The following is a 16,732-nucleotide window of genomic DNA, read 5'->3' as shown; positions in this document are numbered from 1 at the left end:
TTCAACTCAAGAAGTGAAACTACCTTCCCACTCACACCCTTTCCTATGTGCGCTGAAAAAAAATTTTGAAAGACAAAAGAGAAGGGCAAAACCTCAGAAACATCACAACCCAGAGAGATCCAGTTTAATGCATAAAATATCTTGAATTAATAGTGCAGTTTCTTATTCTCAAGCTGGCTCTTCAGGACATACATTCAAGTGGTGAGGTTTGTTCCATCTGATTTATTTCCATAATTTCTCCTTTAAGAAAAAAGGCCATTCTTCTCAAAAGGCACTGATGACCAGTGGATCACCCAATAGTCATAAATGACCAAGCAGGACCGAAACTCGGATCACAATCAGTGTTTTATTAACAGAAAAGAAAATGAGAGAGAGAAAGACAGCAAGATCCTGACGTTATCCGACTTTTGCGAAAGGCAAAGTCAAAGATTTCTTTGTGCTCATTGTCATACACTTCAAAAAATGGCCACAACCTGGAAAGTCAATGAAAGATAAACTAAAAATCCGGAATGGAGAGCCTGAGACACTTGAAAGGCACCAACCAGATTGGATCAAACATAAAATTACAAAGAGACTTCAGTACATTGATAACTCAAATTTCAAATTCTAAAAGTCAGGGAAAACATAAATTGCATAAAACGTTTATTATTTATTAGCAGTGCATTCTTCTACACTTTAAAATAGAACAAAATCTCTTTTGGAAGGTAAACTTCATAACAAAATACATGTCAACAATTTTTGTTTTGGGAGTAGAATTACTTTGCTATATACTTTCTATATTATATACATACACTTCTTGGTTTGTCTCAGTATCTACATGTGTACCGATCATTTTAAGACATACACATGTAGATACCTATGACTAATATACACACATAATCATGGGAAATTTATAGTAGTCAATTTTACAATCATTTTAATAGCTGCACACAAATTAGTGTTTACAGAACTCAAACTGTCAACATGGTTCCCTTTTCCCCATTTCTCGAATGTCATCTGAATTACTTTCCACGGATAATTTTTTTTAAATACTACCATCTTCCTATATAATTTTTAACAACTCATAATAAAATATTTTACAATTCTGGCTTAAGAAAAGCTTTATGATTTCATTCCACTTATTTTAATTTTTGACTCCTAAAACATACAATTCATTTTTTTTTCCCATCAGCTTTAGTGCAATTATTTGGTACTGCAGTTACTGAAGTTTAAGTCACAAACCTGAGCCAAACAGTCATTCAAATGCCTTTTTAAAATGGAAAGCATGGACATGATGTTTTGCTGAAGCATGTGTAATGGCCTCCAGGTACCCCATTCCCCCCACAAATAAACAGATTATAAATAACTCAGTGGTGGCAAGGAGAGCACTTCATGTGGATCCATTTAACTGTGTGAGGTGTCTTCTGAGGCAGCATGGGAAAAAATTAGCATCGAAGGCTTCCCAGCTGCCCAGAGAAATGAAGCCTCTGGGCTTCTGAGGCCAAAACACAAGATTATACTCAATAAATGGGCCCTGAACACCTCTAAGGAGTCCCTTCATTCTCATGTCAGGCTTCTGATACGCTAGCTTGTGTGGTAGGTGTTCGTCATCTGTTTCAAACATATCTCCTTTGATACAGAGAACTACTTCGCAGCATCTTCTTTTTTTTTTTTTTTTCCCCAGTTTTCTCTCTTCATTGATTTAAAACAGGTGCCAGACCATGTGTGCTTACAGACAACAACCTCGTACCAAGCATGGAATGTCCTAACTGGGGTCAGGGCTCTTGTGAGAGGAGAGAAATAAAGGCATTTGGAATGTTGAGTCATTTCACACAGAGACAAGCTGTGTTTTCAGGAGAAACATTCAGGGAGTTCTGATCTCCAACTGGATGTTAAATTTTTTTAAAGCCCCCCAAGGATGAGAAATGAAATGGCTCGGCAACAAAAACAAAGGGAAAAGAAGTAGTCTAAATAAGTCCTATCAACCAATCAACCTCCTCTCTCCAGAGATCAGCTTGATAAACTCATCATATTTGACTGACTCCCCAAAAGGATGAACTGATATGCCCTGTTCAGAATGGGAACATAAAAATCACTTTCTAAAAACTTTCTCCCTTACTCTTTCTTCATAAAGAGGAATTATTGTATTCGTGGTAGACAAAACCATACTAAACAAATTCAAAATACAAATTTTTGGTAGCAAACAGCAAGAAAACTCTAAGTCAAAATATAGTCTAGTTTTTCCATAATTTTATATATGTATAAATTTATCAAAATAGTCTCTTAAAGTTCACAATACATACATAATGTAACACTGTACATGTAATTGTAATAACAGATGTATTACCGAAATACATTAAAAATAACCTTTCAAGATACCAAATTCAACGTTACAACTGTCTGAGTGTTGACAGCTCTATAAACCTAGTTTCAGTGCATTTAGTGTAGTCATTAGCCAGAGTTTTTCTGGTTTCAAGTCTCTTGAAGGTCTTATGTTAGCGCTCTCCTTCATTTAAGGCGGGAAGGCAGAAAGACTCCTCCGACAAGCAGCTGCTCTCTCTCTCTCTCTCTCTGCATTGCTTGTCCAGATGAAGACCTGGTGTCTAAGAGCGGAGCGCTTTCACCGGAGTGGCGGGGGCTTAGTAATGAACATATTCAGATTGAAGGGACTGTGTGGGGGAGAGACAGAAACCCAGGTTAAAGTCCATCACATGCGAAACTGGTAATACACCTGCAGCTTCCTCCTTCAACAAAGAGACAGTTTGCATCTATTATATAAAAGATCAATGAAATATACTAGCAGAAAACAGAAAAGGATGAAAAAAAAACCCCACAAAGCATTTGCTAAGAATAAGAAACTCAATTATGTGATGTGATTGCAAGAAAACCGTATTTTAAAAGGCTTACGATTTGTTCGTAGCAGTTAAAAACTGAGTGTTATATGCAAATTGATGGGTGGCATCAAACTCACTTCTCAGCTTTTATGCAATAATACTAAGTTTGACTCAAAGATATTAAACAACACCTGTAACTGAATTGAGGTTTATTAGAATAAACTGTAAGATTATATATACTTTATTGCATTTAATCCATATCAAATAGTGCTTCTAAGCAGTAGAATTAGCCGTAGCTTAAGTAAGTTCCTTAAGAATGCTTGAATTTAATAGATAGCTTACAAATCCTTTCCATTTAGGAGGACACAGAGCACTACTAGCTTTGAAATCTAAGCTTAAGACCCAAAAGCATTTGTGTAGAAGAATCTTACAGTCATACTCAATAGTGGGCAGCTTTCGAGAAAAATAAATAACGCAAATCTCTCCCTCACATCATATTAGATAATCACATAGAACGAACACGATGGGGATATGTAATCAAGAATGTACTGATAAGGGGTGTTGGGGTGGCTCAGTGCGTTAAGCCTCCACCTTCTGCTCAGGCCATGATCTTAGGGTCCTGGGATCGAGCCCCACATTGGGCTTCCTGCTCAGCTGAAAGCCTGCTTCCCTCTCTCCCCCTACCCCTCTCCAGTACGCACGTGTGCTCTCTCTCTCAAATAAATAAATGAAATCTTTTTTTTTAAGAATGCACTGATAATAGATATTAATGAGGAAAAGATAAAGATAGCTCAAAAAAATTTGCCAGATACTTATTTTTGAGCAGCAAACAGCAGTTAAAGAGAGGGAACACAAAAATAAAAAAAAGGGGGGGCACAAATCAGTCTGAACATGAACAAATTCTCTTGCACAATTCTTATCTAGCACCTCACAACAACAAAGTTTACTTGATTTGCTGCCAAATGTCCTTTTCTCCTCCCTCAATAATCCTTTTTCAAAGTTATCTGCAGCCTGGTATTCACAGGTCTTCTCAATTCTGAGACTAGTGCATTTTGTTGACAGTAGGCATATCAGTAAAAAGAATCTGTTGGGCAAATCATCTACAAAAGGATTCATACTCTCTTTGTTCACTCTCATTGCTTCACAATCCTTGTGCATTTTATACCCTGTGGGCAGCCATTTACAGCGTCAAAAAGCGATCAGCCTGCCCTCAGACAGGCAAGAGCCCATACCATCACACAAACATAGAGTGAAAAGTGAAAAGTCAGAGGTATCAACATTCAGTAATGGGCAGAGGGTTACGGTAACACTGTACATAAGCAAAGCAGGAGGCAAAGAGTGGGAAGGAAGGCTGGGGAGGGGAGTGGTTTCTGAGGCTGCAAGTTTCCAGGTAGAGGGGTAATGTGAAGACGGAGAACGGAAATGTTAGGAAGAATGTAAAAGGTTGACAGGTTGATTTTCTCACTACAGAATGGTTTACGCCAAGGATTCAGAACAGGGGAGACGATCAAGAAGTAGGGCACTATTGGGGCACCTGGGTGGTTCAGTGGGTTCACCCTCTGCCTCGGCTCAGGTCACAATCTCAGCGTCCTGGGATTGAGACCCGCATCAGGCTCTCTGCTCCATGGGGAGCATCTCTCTCTGCCTGCCTCTCTGCCCACTTGTGATCCCTCTCTGTCAAATAAATAAAATCTTAAAAAAAAAAAAAAAAAGAAGAACAAGTAGGGCATTATCCTTTAAGTAGAATTGAACTCATGGAGAGCCCAAGAGGTAAGCCAGAAAGTCCAGTAAAACCAGTCTAATAGGGGCGCCTGGGTGGCTCAGTGGGTTAAAGCCTCTGCTTTCGGCTCAGGTCATGATCCCAGAGTCCTGGGATCGAGCCCCACGTCCGGCTCTCTGCTCGGTGGGGAGCCTGCTTCCCTTCCTCTCTCTGCCTGCTTGTGATCTCTGTCTGCCAAATAAATAAATAAAATCTTAAAAAAAAAAAAAACCAAAACAGTCTAATGCCTTGAAGCTCTCGTACATGTAACGTGTAGGCCCACCAGTTGCCCTCCTAACAATCAGAGCTTCAAAATGGACTTTGACTTTTCTGGCTGCTTTTTCCTAGTTTCTTCTGAAGTCTGTCAAGTAGGCAGGGAGGGCAGAGCCGTAGGATCTCCCCAGCGGCAAGACTGCAAAGTGTGCATGCTGTACGCGGACCAATGCTTCCGTAGGAATAGTTAAATGTGGCTTTTGTTCCAATTAGAAAAGTTATTCATGCTACCACTGACAGCAATTACGTAGCTCCTCAGATTGCCATAAATTTAGAACAGAGTTGTTTTTGCAAGCATCCCTAAAGTTCCATCAGTTCTCAATAGACAGAGATCTAGCAAATGAACAGACACCAGGCAAGTGGTCTTTGTTAAACTTTCTTCCAGGTAAGGTATTTTTAATATGTATCAATATATAGGGCGTAAATATGGGTGGGTACCTATCTTTCTTTCTTTTATGGAATCGTGATGCCCCTGGAAAACAAACATTCCAGAATAATTTTAGGGCTATCTATCAATCATATGAAGTAAATATTCGCATTTGCCTCCGGGCAGAAGCCTCTCCTTACACACAGCAGAGATCGTAAACTCGGCTGCTGTTTAATGCAACCTGCAGATACTGTCCCCCACAATCCCTGATGCCTTCCCTCGCCTCCCACCCCGTGTGCTCACTTCATGTTGCCTCATCGGCTCTGGATCCTCCTTAAACAAATAAAGACATAGTTTGGCTGAAGAACGGACCTTCTGTCGTGCTGGTTAATTCATTCAACAAATCATTATTAAGCAGCAACAGTATACCTTTAGCCCTGGGGGATAAAAATAAGAGACCCAGATTCTTCCATAGTTTCTTTATATGGTGGAAACAAAGTTAAAGGAAATAATACATCGGGCTTAACAAATTATTCTGACATCAGCACTTCGGAACAAGTACCTTCCTTTCATTTTCAGTCTAAAACAAAAATCTTAATGGAAGTGGAGTTAGGGAAGAAAGAGAACTGTTAAAGTCTAGGAGATGTGTTCACTCGAAAAAACCGTAACTAGTATTTCACGGCCTTTTCACTGTGGAAGCAATCATGTGGGATGACAGTGGAATTTAGATTCCACATGCTTCCACGATGGGCTGTGTCGAGGGCCTCTGGCTCGTCTATTAGCTGTATCCTAAAGTTACCAATAAATATCCCAGAAAACACAATAACCAGTTATTAGCACTGCTAATTTTTATAGCAAAGATGCCAATGTATTTTGTACTCCATAAACATTTGAAAAAACTATTGATTTTATTATTCAGGAAATAGATTAAAGTACCACTGTCTGGAATTCTTAAAAAACTAGATCTATGACTGAAGAGGTCCATTACTCTGTGATAGACACTTACTAAGTACTTCCTACATACCAGGTACAGTTCTAAACATTTTATATGTATTACATTTATATATGTAAAATGAGTCATTTTACAGATGAGGAGATTGAGGCACAGAGCGGTGAAAGGCTTTGCCCTAGGTCACACAAGGAGGAGGTGGTGGAGCTCTGCAGGCTGACTTAAAGCCCAAACCCTTGGACACCAGAGTCCAACACCTCAAGACACTTCTAGCTTTTGCATAGTCAACTGGACATCGTCTGTCACCCTAACACAGACAAATAATAACCGGAAGCAGGTTATGAGCCTGGCTGAGAAAAGAAATATTAAATTACAAAAAGAGAAAGCAGTATGTATGATACTATTAAGGAGATACAGACATTTTAAAATGAAAAATCCTTTTAGGACCGAATCCAAAGTAATTTTTAGGAATATGCTAAAAAGAAATTTTCTTTACAAAAATACCTAAGCTTAAGTACTCCGATTAAAGTTATAATTCTGCTTGGCCAATGTTTATCATAAAATTAATACTGAAATTTTTACAAAAATTCAGGAATGACAATGGATATGGTTATGAAGAAGGGGCACCTGAGGTGTAAATATTACTTTACAAGGTAGTGCTTATTGATAAACATATAATTTCTCAAACAGGATACTCAAGTTCCTGAGCTAGTAAGTTTGACCTAAGCTAAGACCAGATCAAGTCTGTCATGAATATATGGTGTTTTTTATAGTGTGAATACCATAAAACTAATAATACAGCAATATTCAGCCTTCAAAATAAGGATAAAATTACCTTACACTTGCAGCCCCCAAAATTTTTATGTCAAAATATAAGCTTCCATCAAGAAGTCTTGTTCCCTGAAAGCAGTTAGATTTGACATAAAACAAAGTGTTAGGTAAGGAGATCAAGACAATTTGTTCTGTTCTGGAAATTCGCTACTAATCTGTTTTGGCAGATGTAGGTAGTGACTTTAAAAATTTAGCTATTCTGGAGGTGTTTCTTTTTTAAACAGCCCAGTTACCTAATCATGGTAGAAAAATGTCTAATAATTACAGATATAAATACTGTAAGATGGTTAATAAATACAATAATGCGATGACTATAAAAAACAGCAAGCTGTAAAGAATAATGAAATATTTAGGTCTCTGCTACCAAATGAAATGACGTATTTATGTTCAAATAACTTAGAACAAAAGCCCTATGACCTGGAATGTGAGTTTCCTGCTGGGTCAGTATCCTGACTCACAACCACCATGGGCTCTTGCCACACTGACCTTTTGTCTTCTGCATTTCCCCATCTTGCCAAGTCCCTTAAGGAAGAGAAAGTAGTCTACTTTGCTACCCTTGGTTTCAGTTCTAACTCAGAGGCAAAGAGCACCTTTCAAAGTAGTTTGTTTTCATGGCATAGATAATTGAAAGAAAAAGAAATACATTTGACAATATGGTATCTTATTTTATATAGAACTCCAGGATTGAATTTTAATGAACAAATGGGGAAAAAAATAAACACTGAGGAATAATAAGGTTATCTATAAATGCTTCTATACTCTGGGGTCCTTTATGGCTTTGCAAGAAAGAGTTTCTGGTTTTTGTACTGCTTGTAAGTTACCAACATACAAAATGTGCTCACAGATACCCATTTCCACAAATGTGTTTTCAGAAACTGGGAGTTTTGGACCTTGCTAACATAGTAATACTTCTCCAATAACACTAGTAGAGAAACATAGCTGGATAAGGCTTTATTGGCATTATATTAACACAAAGAGGCTAAGTTTTTTTTTGTAAAATCAGCCTTTTTCTATAGTGTTTCTATAGCATTTTTCTATAGTGTTCTCGAAGCATTTCGGGGACCCCAAGATTTAACAAGCCAATTTTGGTTAAATAAAATGCTATATAAAATATTCTTTTACCTTCCTACCTAACTTTTAATAGATTCTTTTTTTCTGAGTGAACTTCATCTGTGCTTTTCAACAATCACAAAAAGCTCAATTGTTAGATGACAGATTGTTGTTGACACTCTATTTGACTCAGCCAACCATTCGTGAGTGTTTCCAGTTCGTTTGAACTCCAAAATTATACTGATGCAAGCTCGATTAAAATGTATTGTCTCTTATTTTAGTAAAGCCACATTTCTAGAAGAAAAGAAAAAAAAAAACCTCTCAAATAACTGTATATTAAAGCTAAAACTGAAAATCTGTTTTCTGTTTTGTTAGTGCTTCCTGTGCTTCGGGCGATAATGGGCTCCTAAGCACCTTCGCTCTTTGCTTTGCATTCACGGTCCTAGATATATTATCCAATTTTTAGTTCAATAAATATTTATGAGACACTCACTATACTTTGGAACCTGAGACAACAAAGATGCCCTCTAAGAAGCTTGAAAGCCAGCAGAGAGAAGAGAGAACCACATACAGTTTAACTAGAATATGAGAGCAGCGGTGGAGGGGATATGAACGAAGCCCCACGAGACCCACGTGGAGGGGTGGAGGGGATATGAACAAAGCCCCCCTCAACGAGAGTCGAGAAAGATGGGTCACAAATGCTGCATCAAAAAGGTAACTGTAGGGGCACCTATGTGGCTCGGTCATTAACGTCTGCCTTCAGTTCAGGTCGTGATCCTGGGGTCCTGGGATTGAGCCCTGCATTGGGCTCCCTGCTCAGCAAGCCTGCTTCTCCCTCTCCCACATGCCCTGCTTGTGTTCCCTTTCTCTCTATGTCTCTCTGTGTCAAATAAATAAATAAAAATCTTTAAAAAAAAAAAACCAAAAAAACAACTGTGGAACCAGCCCAGAAATTCTAAAACCACACAGAGATGAGGAAAAGCAGAGTACCCAGCATGCCTGGTGGGATTTGCTGGAGAGAGATGGTGGGGGGTGGGGCACAAGGTCTGTCTGGGAAGGGCCCTAGTGGCAGGCCACGGGTTCCAGACAGGACCCCACAGGCACAGCAGAGACAATGAACAATTTGGAACACAGGAACGGTTTAATCAGTGTGTCTTACAAATCTAACACCGGCAGCAGTATAGAGAAAAGATGAAAGTTGAGTGACACTTAAGGCAGGAAGAAAATTTAAAGGGCTATTCGGATAGTTCGTGAAGACCTCAATTAGGGCAACAGTGATGAGAATGGAAGAGCGAAAACCAGACATCTCAGAGGGATGGCGGATAGGACTGAGTGGCTCTATGTGCAGAGGGAAAGGCAGGAGTAGTGTCAAAGAGGATACCAGATTTCTAGCTTGGGTGACAGTTACTAAGGAAGGGAATGAAAGGGGGAGCAGGCAATTGAAGGAGCATGTATTCTGTCCCGGGTAATGCCCATAAGAAGTTAGACACGTAGATCCAATGCCCAGGAGATACGTAGGCCAAGGTCAGAGTCTTGGGAAAAATCATGAAGGGGCAGGCAGAGGAAGACAGATAATAGTTTAAAGGAGAGGGAGGGAAAGAAATGGGAAAATAGCATTCTAAAACTCAAAGGAAACAAAAAATAATAGACAAAAAGGGTGGTTGACATTGTCAAATGCTGCAGAGAGACTAAGAGGGAGATCATCTGATGTGGCCTTAAAGAAGTCAAGGGCAGTCTGTGGGAGAGACCTTTACCAGAATGAGGGGTTTCCGCTCTTGCCCCAAGTTTGGCCATAAAGAGACGTGGTGGGCTTCTGGGTGGCTCAGTCGGTTAAGCATCTGTCTTTGGCTCAGGTCATGATCCCAGGGTCCTGGGATAGAGCCCCATGGGGGGGCTCTCTGCTCAGTGGGAAGTCTGCTTCTCCCTCTCCCTCTGCCCCTGTCCCTGCTTGTGCTCTGTAGCTCTCTCTCCATCAAATAAATAAATGAAATCTTATCTGGAAAAAAAAGGAGACATTGCGAGAGCTGACAGGACTGAGGGAAGTGACTGGCGAGGCCACTCTGACCAATTCGGATATACCTGTTTGTAGTGAGGAATAAGAGACTGAAGACATAAAGGAGGAAGGAAGTGGATGAGGCAACTCCCTAGAATGGTTTGGGAAGAACAATACAGGGGACTAGAATTGCCATGGGTAAATCGTAATGATTCCTATAATCCAAAGGGAAGAAAAAAAAAAAAAAAAAGGACAAGTCAGATGCAGGCACACTTTGAGGTAAAGAGAACAGTAAAGGGAAATCACTCCTGATAAATTCTAGGTTCTCAGTGGGACTCAAGGCAAAGTCAACCAGCCCCGGGAGGCTGGAGTGGCAGTGTTGACAACGAATGTTGAGAAGTTTTGGAACAGCCGGTGTGAGGAAGAGCAAGGGAGCCAAAATGGGATAACTAATGTACTCCTGAGCACTGAAGGGCCAGGCACTACAACTTCATTTGAAATGGAGTCAGTTGGCAGCCAGGTGATGGCATTTTCACCAATTGTGCTTAGAAAGAAAGACTCAGAACAGACAGGAAATGGTCAGATTGATCTTATTTTGGAGGCCAGCAATCAAGTGGCTACAGAAGGAAGTCCCAAGTATAACAGAATGTTGGAAAGAGAAAGCAGAAAGGACTCTGTGGGTCACAGAAGGCAGGGAACAGAGAGGGCTGGGGAGGCAGGCAGGGGTCATAGAGAGGTCATGGGGAAGGGTTAGTAGTGGGCTAACTGTCTGAGAAGAGCCTCCCAGGATTCAAGGTACCAGAAGCAATGCGCTGAGTGACGAAAAGGTCAATGAAATGGACTTCCAAGTGAATAAAAATAAAGATCACCCGAGTTAAGAATGTTTCAAATAGAGTAGCTGTGAGACTTTAGCCTCGTCACTGACTCTCTGAGTCCTGATATCCTTATCTTTAAATTGTGGACTAAATCAATAAGATAATGTATATAGGAAGCGGATAGCCCAATGCCTGGCACAGCGGAGTGACTCACTGAGTCACCGAAGAAGAGGTCTGTCACGATCACGAAGACGTTCTGGAGAAACTTAGCAGTAGCCTGGTAGCTGCAAAGTAAAGCCAGAGTCCTCAAGGCATGAAGGTAAGTAGATGGCAGTGATGGGGACAAAAGGAGCAGGAGAACACTGGGTGGAGTTTTCAAAGGAGAGGAGAGTCTAAAGTCAGTATTTAAAACGTCAGAAGCCAGCATTTACCCCTCACTGTAAAGATTTGGGAGTCACCAGAGGTAAAGCAATTTGAACTTAAGGGGTGAATAAGGGGAATTAGGCTGGAATAGGGCAACCTTCTTTTGCTCACTTTCAAATAGACACGTTTTAATTTTCTCTTAGTTTACTGCTTGCGACGGTCTTAATGTTTGTCTTCCCCACCCCCTCCAAATTCCCGTGTTGAAACCCTAACCTGCATTAGGATGGTATTAGGAGGGAGACTTCGGGAGACAATGAGGCCTAAGAGGGGGGACTCCGTGAATGGGATGAGTTTTCCTATAACTGAGGCCCAGAGAGCTCTCTCACCCTCACAAAGCCAAGTGAGGATAATGTGTGTGGGAGAGGCACAGTCGGTTAAGCGGCTGACCCCTCAGTTTCGGCTCAGATCACGAGATCAAGCCCCGAGTCAGGCTCTGCACTCAGCGCTTCAGATTCTCTCTTCCTCTCCCTCCTGCCTAAATAAATAAAATTTAAAAAAAAAAATTTTTATTGGGAACGAATGTTCAAAAAAAAACCGCAGGGTGCAAAAATATGGTCAGCTTTTTTACGGCCCACAAAAAAATCAAGTCACGGCGGTAGGTCACTGGCTACGGAGGAGTGGTGGCCTTGTGTTCCATTCCTGAGGGTTTACAGGCCCCAGGCCCCAGGACTGAAACTGGGGCTGGAATCAGGCTCTCCCACCTGGGAAGGGGGCTGGAGAAGAGGCATCTAATTGCCCTGGGGCCAGGGTTTATGCAGAGCTGCATCCCTGCTTCAAGAAGCCTGCTGAGCTCAGCAAGGGACAGAGCCTGGGTCCTGAGCTCTGTTTCTAGACTCAAAGACGCGGGCTTGGGGGGAGAGGGGGCGGGTCAAGGGGAACCAAGAAGAAAGCCAGTGGGTGAGGAAGGGAAATCACAGAGAGAGGGGAGAGAAGCAAAAACTCCTATCCAGTGTAAACCTGCAAATGAATTCTAAAATTCTAAATTCTAAATGCATGACACAAGGAACATGAACACCAAGAGAACTAGCAGAGCCTCCAGCCAGGAGAGGAAAGCTCACATATTGCTAAAATGCAAATAAGGAAACCATCTCATGATGGCCTGGCATCTGAGATCCTCAAGGTGAAAACATGAAGCATACCCATAAAAAGGATGAGAAGTTACAAAATAAAATTAGGCAGGCCCAAAGAAAAACAGACGGCTGTCCTAAAGAATGGATAGAAATGCTGGAAATAAAAGACAGAGCCGTTGAAACCAAAAGGTCAGTAGGTTGGGGATACCTTCCAGAATGGACACAGTTAAAGGAGAATTAATGGTTTGGGAAAGCGCAGGAGGAATCCAATCAGAACACAACCAGAGCAACTGAATTTAAAAAATGTAAAGCAGAAGGTAAGAAATGCTGAGGACAGACTGAACATAAGTCTAGGGGGTGTCACAAAAGGAGAAGTAGGGGAAAGGCAGACAATGTCCAAGAAGAAAACGCCTCAGGACTTTCCATTACTGAACAAGCCAGCGGCCCTGAGATTGAAAGCAGACACTGAGGCTCCAAAATAGAAACTATACTGAGTCTGTATCTAGGTATATTATGGTGAAACTGTAGAACTTCAGGAGGAAAGAGACAAATCTCAGAAAAATTGGTTTTGTTCTTCAACCAAAGAAGCTTTTTAAGCAAAGGACATTAGGAAACTGGTATTTTAAGCAGATTCTGGCAATTCTACAAAGCCAGATAGAAGGGACCAGAAAAATGAGGGCAGACGATCAGTTAGGCCAGAAGATGCCCTCATGGAGCTTTCCACCTAGTGGGAGGCAATGGTTTATATGTCTTTCACGTTCCTCCATTAAAAAAAATACTGTACTTATGGTAAACATATATATAGTAGATAATTTTTTTAATTGGACAAGTCTTTATACATATATAAAAATCTCTCTGCTCCTGGCCAAATTAACAATTAAAGCAAGATTAGAATGACTCTTTTCTATTGACTTAGCAGTGTTTTTGGTATCGCCTAAAAAAAGTGTCAAATTAAGTTGAACAACGAAGGCACTAATTCTAATGTATTTGATATTAAAGTTCTGTATTTGAAAGAGTCCTCTCAAATGGAGAGTCAAACACAGCTGACTGGCTTTGTACAGCAAATTAATGTAAACCACGGTTTAACCCTGGAAACTGAAAAGATCCTTAGCTGTATCTGCAAACACGGTGTGTACCTAACAGTTTATATGCAGAGTTAAAGGCACCATCTGAACCATGCTGACCTCAAACAATTTGATGCTTTGTCAAGTAACAATCTCAGTCTCCTTGGAACAAAAGAATATCAATGCCGAATAAAGGACAAAGATGCAGTTCAAAGACGGAGCTCATGTTCTCGGTATTAGTAACATCCTTTAGCTGAAAATTCCATCACATTTAAGGTAATGCCACAACACAGAGAAGAGGGGAAAAACACAGCAACTTAAATGTTTATACAGCTTAGAAAGCTGGTACTGATCCTTAGTATTAAATGTAATATTTAATCTTTAAGATTTGTGATTCAAGATCATATTTAAAATCACAACTGGGGGGGCGCCTGGGTGGCTCAGTGGGTTAAAGCCTCTGCCTTCGGCTCAGGTCACGATCTCAGGGTCCTCAGCAGGGAGCCTGCTTCCCCTCCCCGCCAACTTGCCTGCCTCTCTCCCTACTTGTGATCTCTCTCTGTCCAATAAATAAAAAAACTTCAAAAAAAAATTAAAAAATTAAAATCACAACTGGATGACAGTTTGTAGAGTGGGGAACAGGCAGAGAGGAAAGACATGAAGGTTAAATCCAGAAAAGCTATTAACATCCCATTGGAAAGTAGAAGAATTTTATTGGGAACGAATGTTCAAACAATCAATAAGTAGCTCCTCACCGTCACACAAACATTAGTCCAAAGTAAAAATGAAGCAAGCTCTCATGCACATGCCAATCACTCAGATTTCCTCCAAACTGGGCGTTTTACTGGGCTGGATCTAGTATTTTGATCTTATTCCAAGTCCTACTCTAAGAATCACTAATTCCTTATATAAGTAAATATATATATTTATATTTATATTTATATTTATATTTATATTTATATTTATATATATTTTCTGACTCATGCCAGAACACAGAAGAACTTAACCTACTCACAGGCTACCAGCGCTGGTCTGGCCCTGGTGAAATCTGAGACAGAGAACACAGAGAACAAACTACTCCCTACCAGAGTAGACGTAGGTGAGGGACAGACAAAATGGGAGAAGGGGAGTGGGAGATGCAGGCTTCCAGTTATAGAACGAGTAAGTCACAGGGATGAAAAGTACAGCATAGGAGTATAATTGATGGCATTATCATAGCATCGTATGATGACAGATGGGAGCTACACTCGTGGTGAGAACGGCAGAATGCAGAGAGATGTCGAATCACTGTTGCACACCTGAATGTAATGTAACCCTGTGTGCCCATGTGTCCATGTCAATAAAAAAGAAGCGCGATAACCAACAAATAAATGTAAAGGGACAAAAGTAATATTGGAGGCAAAAATTCAAGTCGCCTTATGATTTCCAAAAAATAAATAAGTTTGTGATGGGGAACTCATCCACAGAGAGCAGATTAACCGGCGGAGTACAAACACGGCTGCTCCCTCTCACTCAGGGAACGGCATTCATGAAAGTTTCAGCATAAGGAGAACGCCAGGGTCAAACAGTAAGTACGCACACAATAGTTCACTTCAATTGTCCTTTCAAATGCAAACCAAAGGAACTGTTTTTAATTCCTTCCCGTGTCTAGCAGTATGTTAGAAACCCATACCCTATAGAAGAACTTTATGAAATTTTGTATACTGACACTCAAAGAAAGTCTAAAAGTTGGAGACAAGCCTCATATATCTGGACAACAGGTTAACTGACACAGAGGCTCAGGTATGTTATAAAAAGAGCACCTGCTGATGAAGTCCTAAATATGCATCACGGGCAGGACCGAGAGAAAGGTTAGTTAAAAAGGAAAACGTCGGGTGGGGCCGGTTTGCAGAGGAAGGCTTCAGAGAGTAGGTAGAAGGTAGCTTATCTCTTTAAGAATGAGAAACTGGTGAAGAGGGCATGAAGGGGGGGGTTGGTTTCAAGAAAGGGTTTTCCAAAGGCCAAGAGGTGGGCAATAATGAGAACCTAGTGGGGAAAGAGGCCAAGGGATCCCACTCAGGGATAAGCAGGTAAATAAGGTACAGAGATATGAGAAGGGGACCTGAGGGAAAAAGGCCTGGAAGCTCAGCAAAGGAATTCAGGATTACTGTTCCAGCACTGGGAGTCCTGGTCACTTAAAAAAAAAAAAGATTTATTTATTTATTTATTTATTTATTTATTTATTTATTTATTTGACAGGCAGAGATCACAAGTAGGCAGAGAGGCAGGCAGAGAGAGAGAGGAGGAAAGAGGCTCCCTGCTGAGCAGAGATCAGGAGCTGAAGGCAGAGGACCTGAGCTGAAGGCAGAGGCTTTAACCCACAGAGCCATCCAGGCACCCCTCCTGGTCACTTTTGAACAGGTGAGTATAACGATGAGATCAGTTCTTTCTTACCTGACAGTGTTTTAAAGTGGGCTTGGAGAACTATAGATTAGGGGCCGAATCCAGCCCACCCCCTATTTTTGTGAATCAAACTTCATTAAGACACAACCACACCATCTGTTTAGGTATCGAGTTGAAGAGTTGGGACACAAAGCCCAAAACACTATCGGGCCCTTGACACAAAGAGCCTGGGCCCCTACTTACAGTACGAATTAATGGAGAGACTGAGTTAGGAAGATCAGCCATGAGGCTAACCCAAAAACAACAAAGATGAGAAAGCAGCAGAATAAAGGAAAGTGGGGGAAATTCTGAGAGACAGTGAATGGCCTCATCGACATCACCTGCAACATTGCCGTGAGAACGTCTCTGGAAACGTCCGAAGACCAGTATGTACGAGTGAGTAGCAAAGCTTCGTAGAAGCTACTGCTGAGGAACAGTAGTAAAATCACAAAAAGTTTTAATAGGTGATGCCCAGAGCAGCTTTCAGAAGAACCTTATCACAGAACAGCTTATTTATACTTATATACCCTACCCATCAATACAACAAAAGCTTATTCCAAAAGGCCACTCCATACAGCAAAGCTTAATGTGACCCTGTGACACCAAAGTGATTAAAAGTTCTTCATAACCAACCTGACTCTACATATACAAACATCTGTATGTATATATATTTTATAGCAAAGCACATTATTTTACAACTCCTCAAAAAGCTCGCTGTATAAAAAAAGATCTAGAAAAAACATCTATAAAAAAGATGTTTACGAAGGACCACAATTTTCCTCTGGGTAGTTAAGTTCTCATTTACAAAGATAAATACATCATTTAAAAATTAATTATAAAATGTGGTAGATCTGTTGGTCATATACGATTATTTAATAGCATCAATACTATTGTGTATAGTAAATAA

General features: G+C 40.7%; 1 protein-coding gene across 3 annotated transcripts in view; it reads right to left on the bottom strand.

Annotated features, from left to right (window-relative positions):
- Nucleotides 1–327: 327 nt before the first annotated feature.
- CDC14A (cell division cycle 14A) overlaps nt 328–16,732 on the bottom strand; it is a 174,543-nt gene continuing 158,138 nt past the window's right edge. For all 3 annotated transcript variants that reach the window (XM_059375514.1, XM_059375513.1, XM_059375512.1), the window contains one exon: nt 328–2,648. In XM_059375514.1, coding sequence (XP_059231497.1) covers nt 2,619–2,648 — 30 coding nt within the window. In that variant the 3' untranslated portion in view covers nt 328–2,618. The remainder of the gene's footprint in view (nt 2,649–16,732) is intronic.

Source organism: Mustela nigripes, chromosome 14 (genome assembly GCF_022355385.1).
Source record: "Mustela nigripes isolate SB6536 chromosome 14, MUSNIG.SB6536, whole genome shotgun sequence".
In the NCBI taxonomy this organism is placed as follows: domain Eukaryota; kingdom Metazoa; phylum Chordata; class Mammalia; order Carnivora; family Mustelidae; genus Mustela; species Mustela nigripes.
The sequence above is the reverse complement of the archived record's forward strand: the minus strand, read 5'-3'. Positions and strand labels throughout refer to the sequence as shown.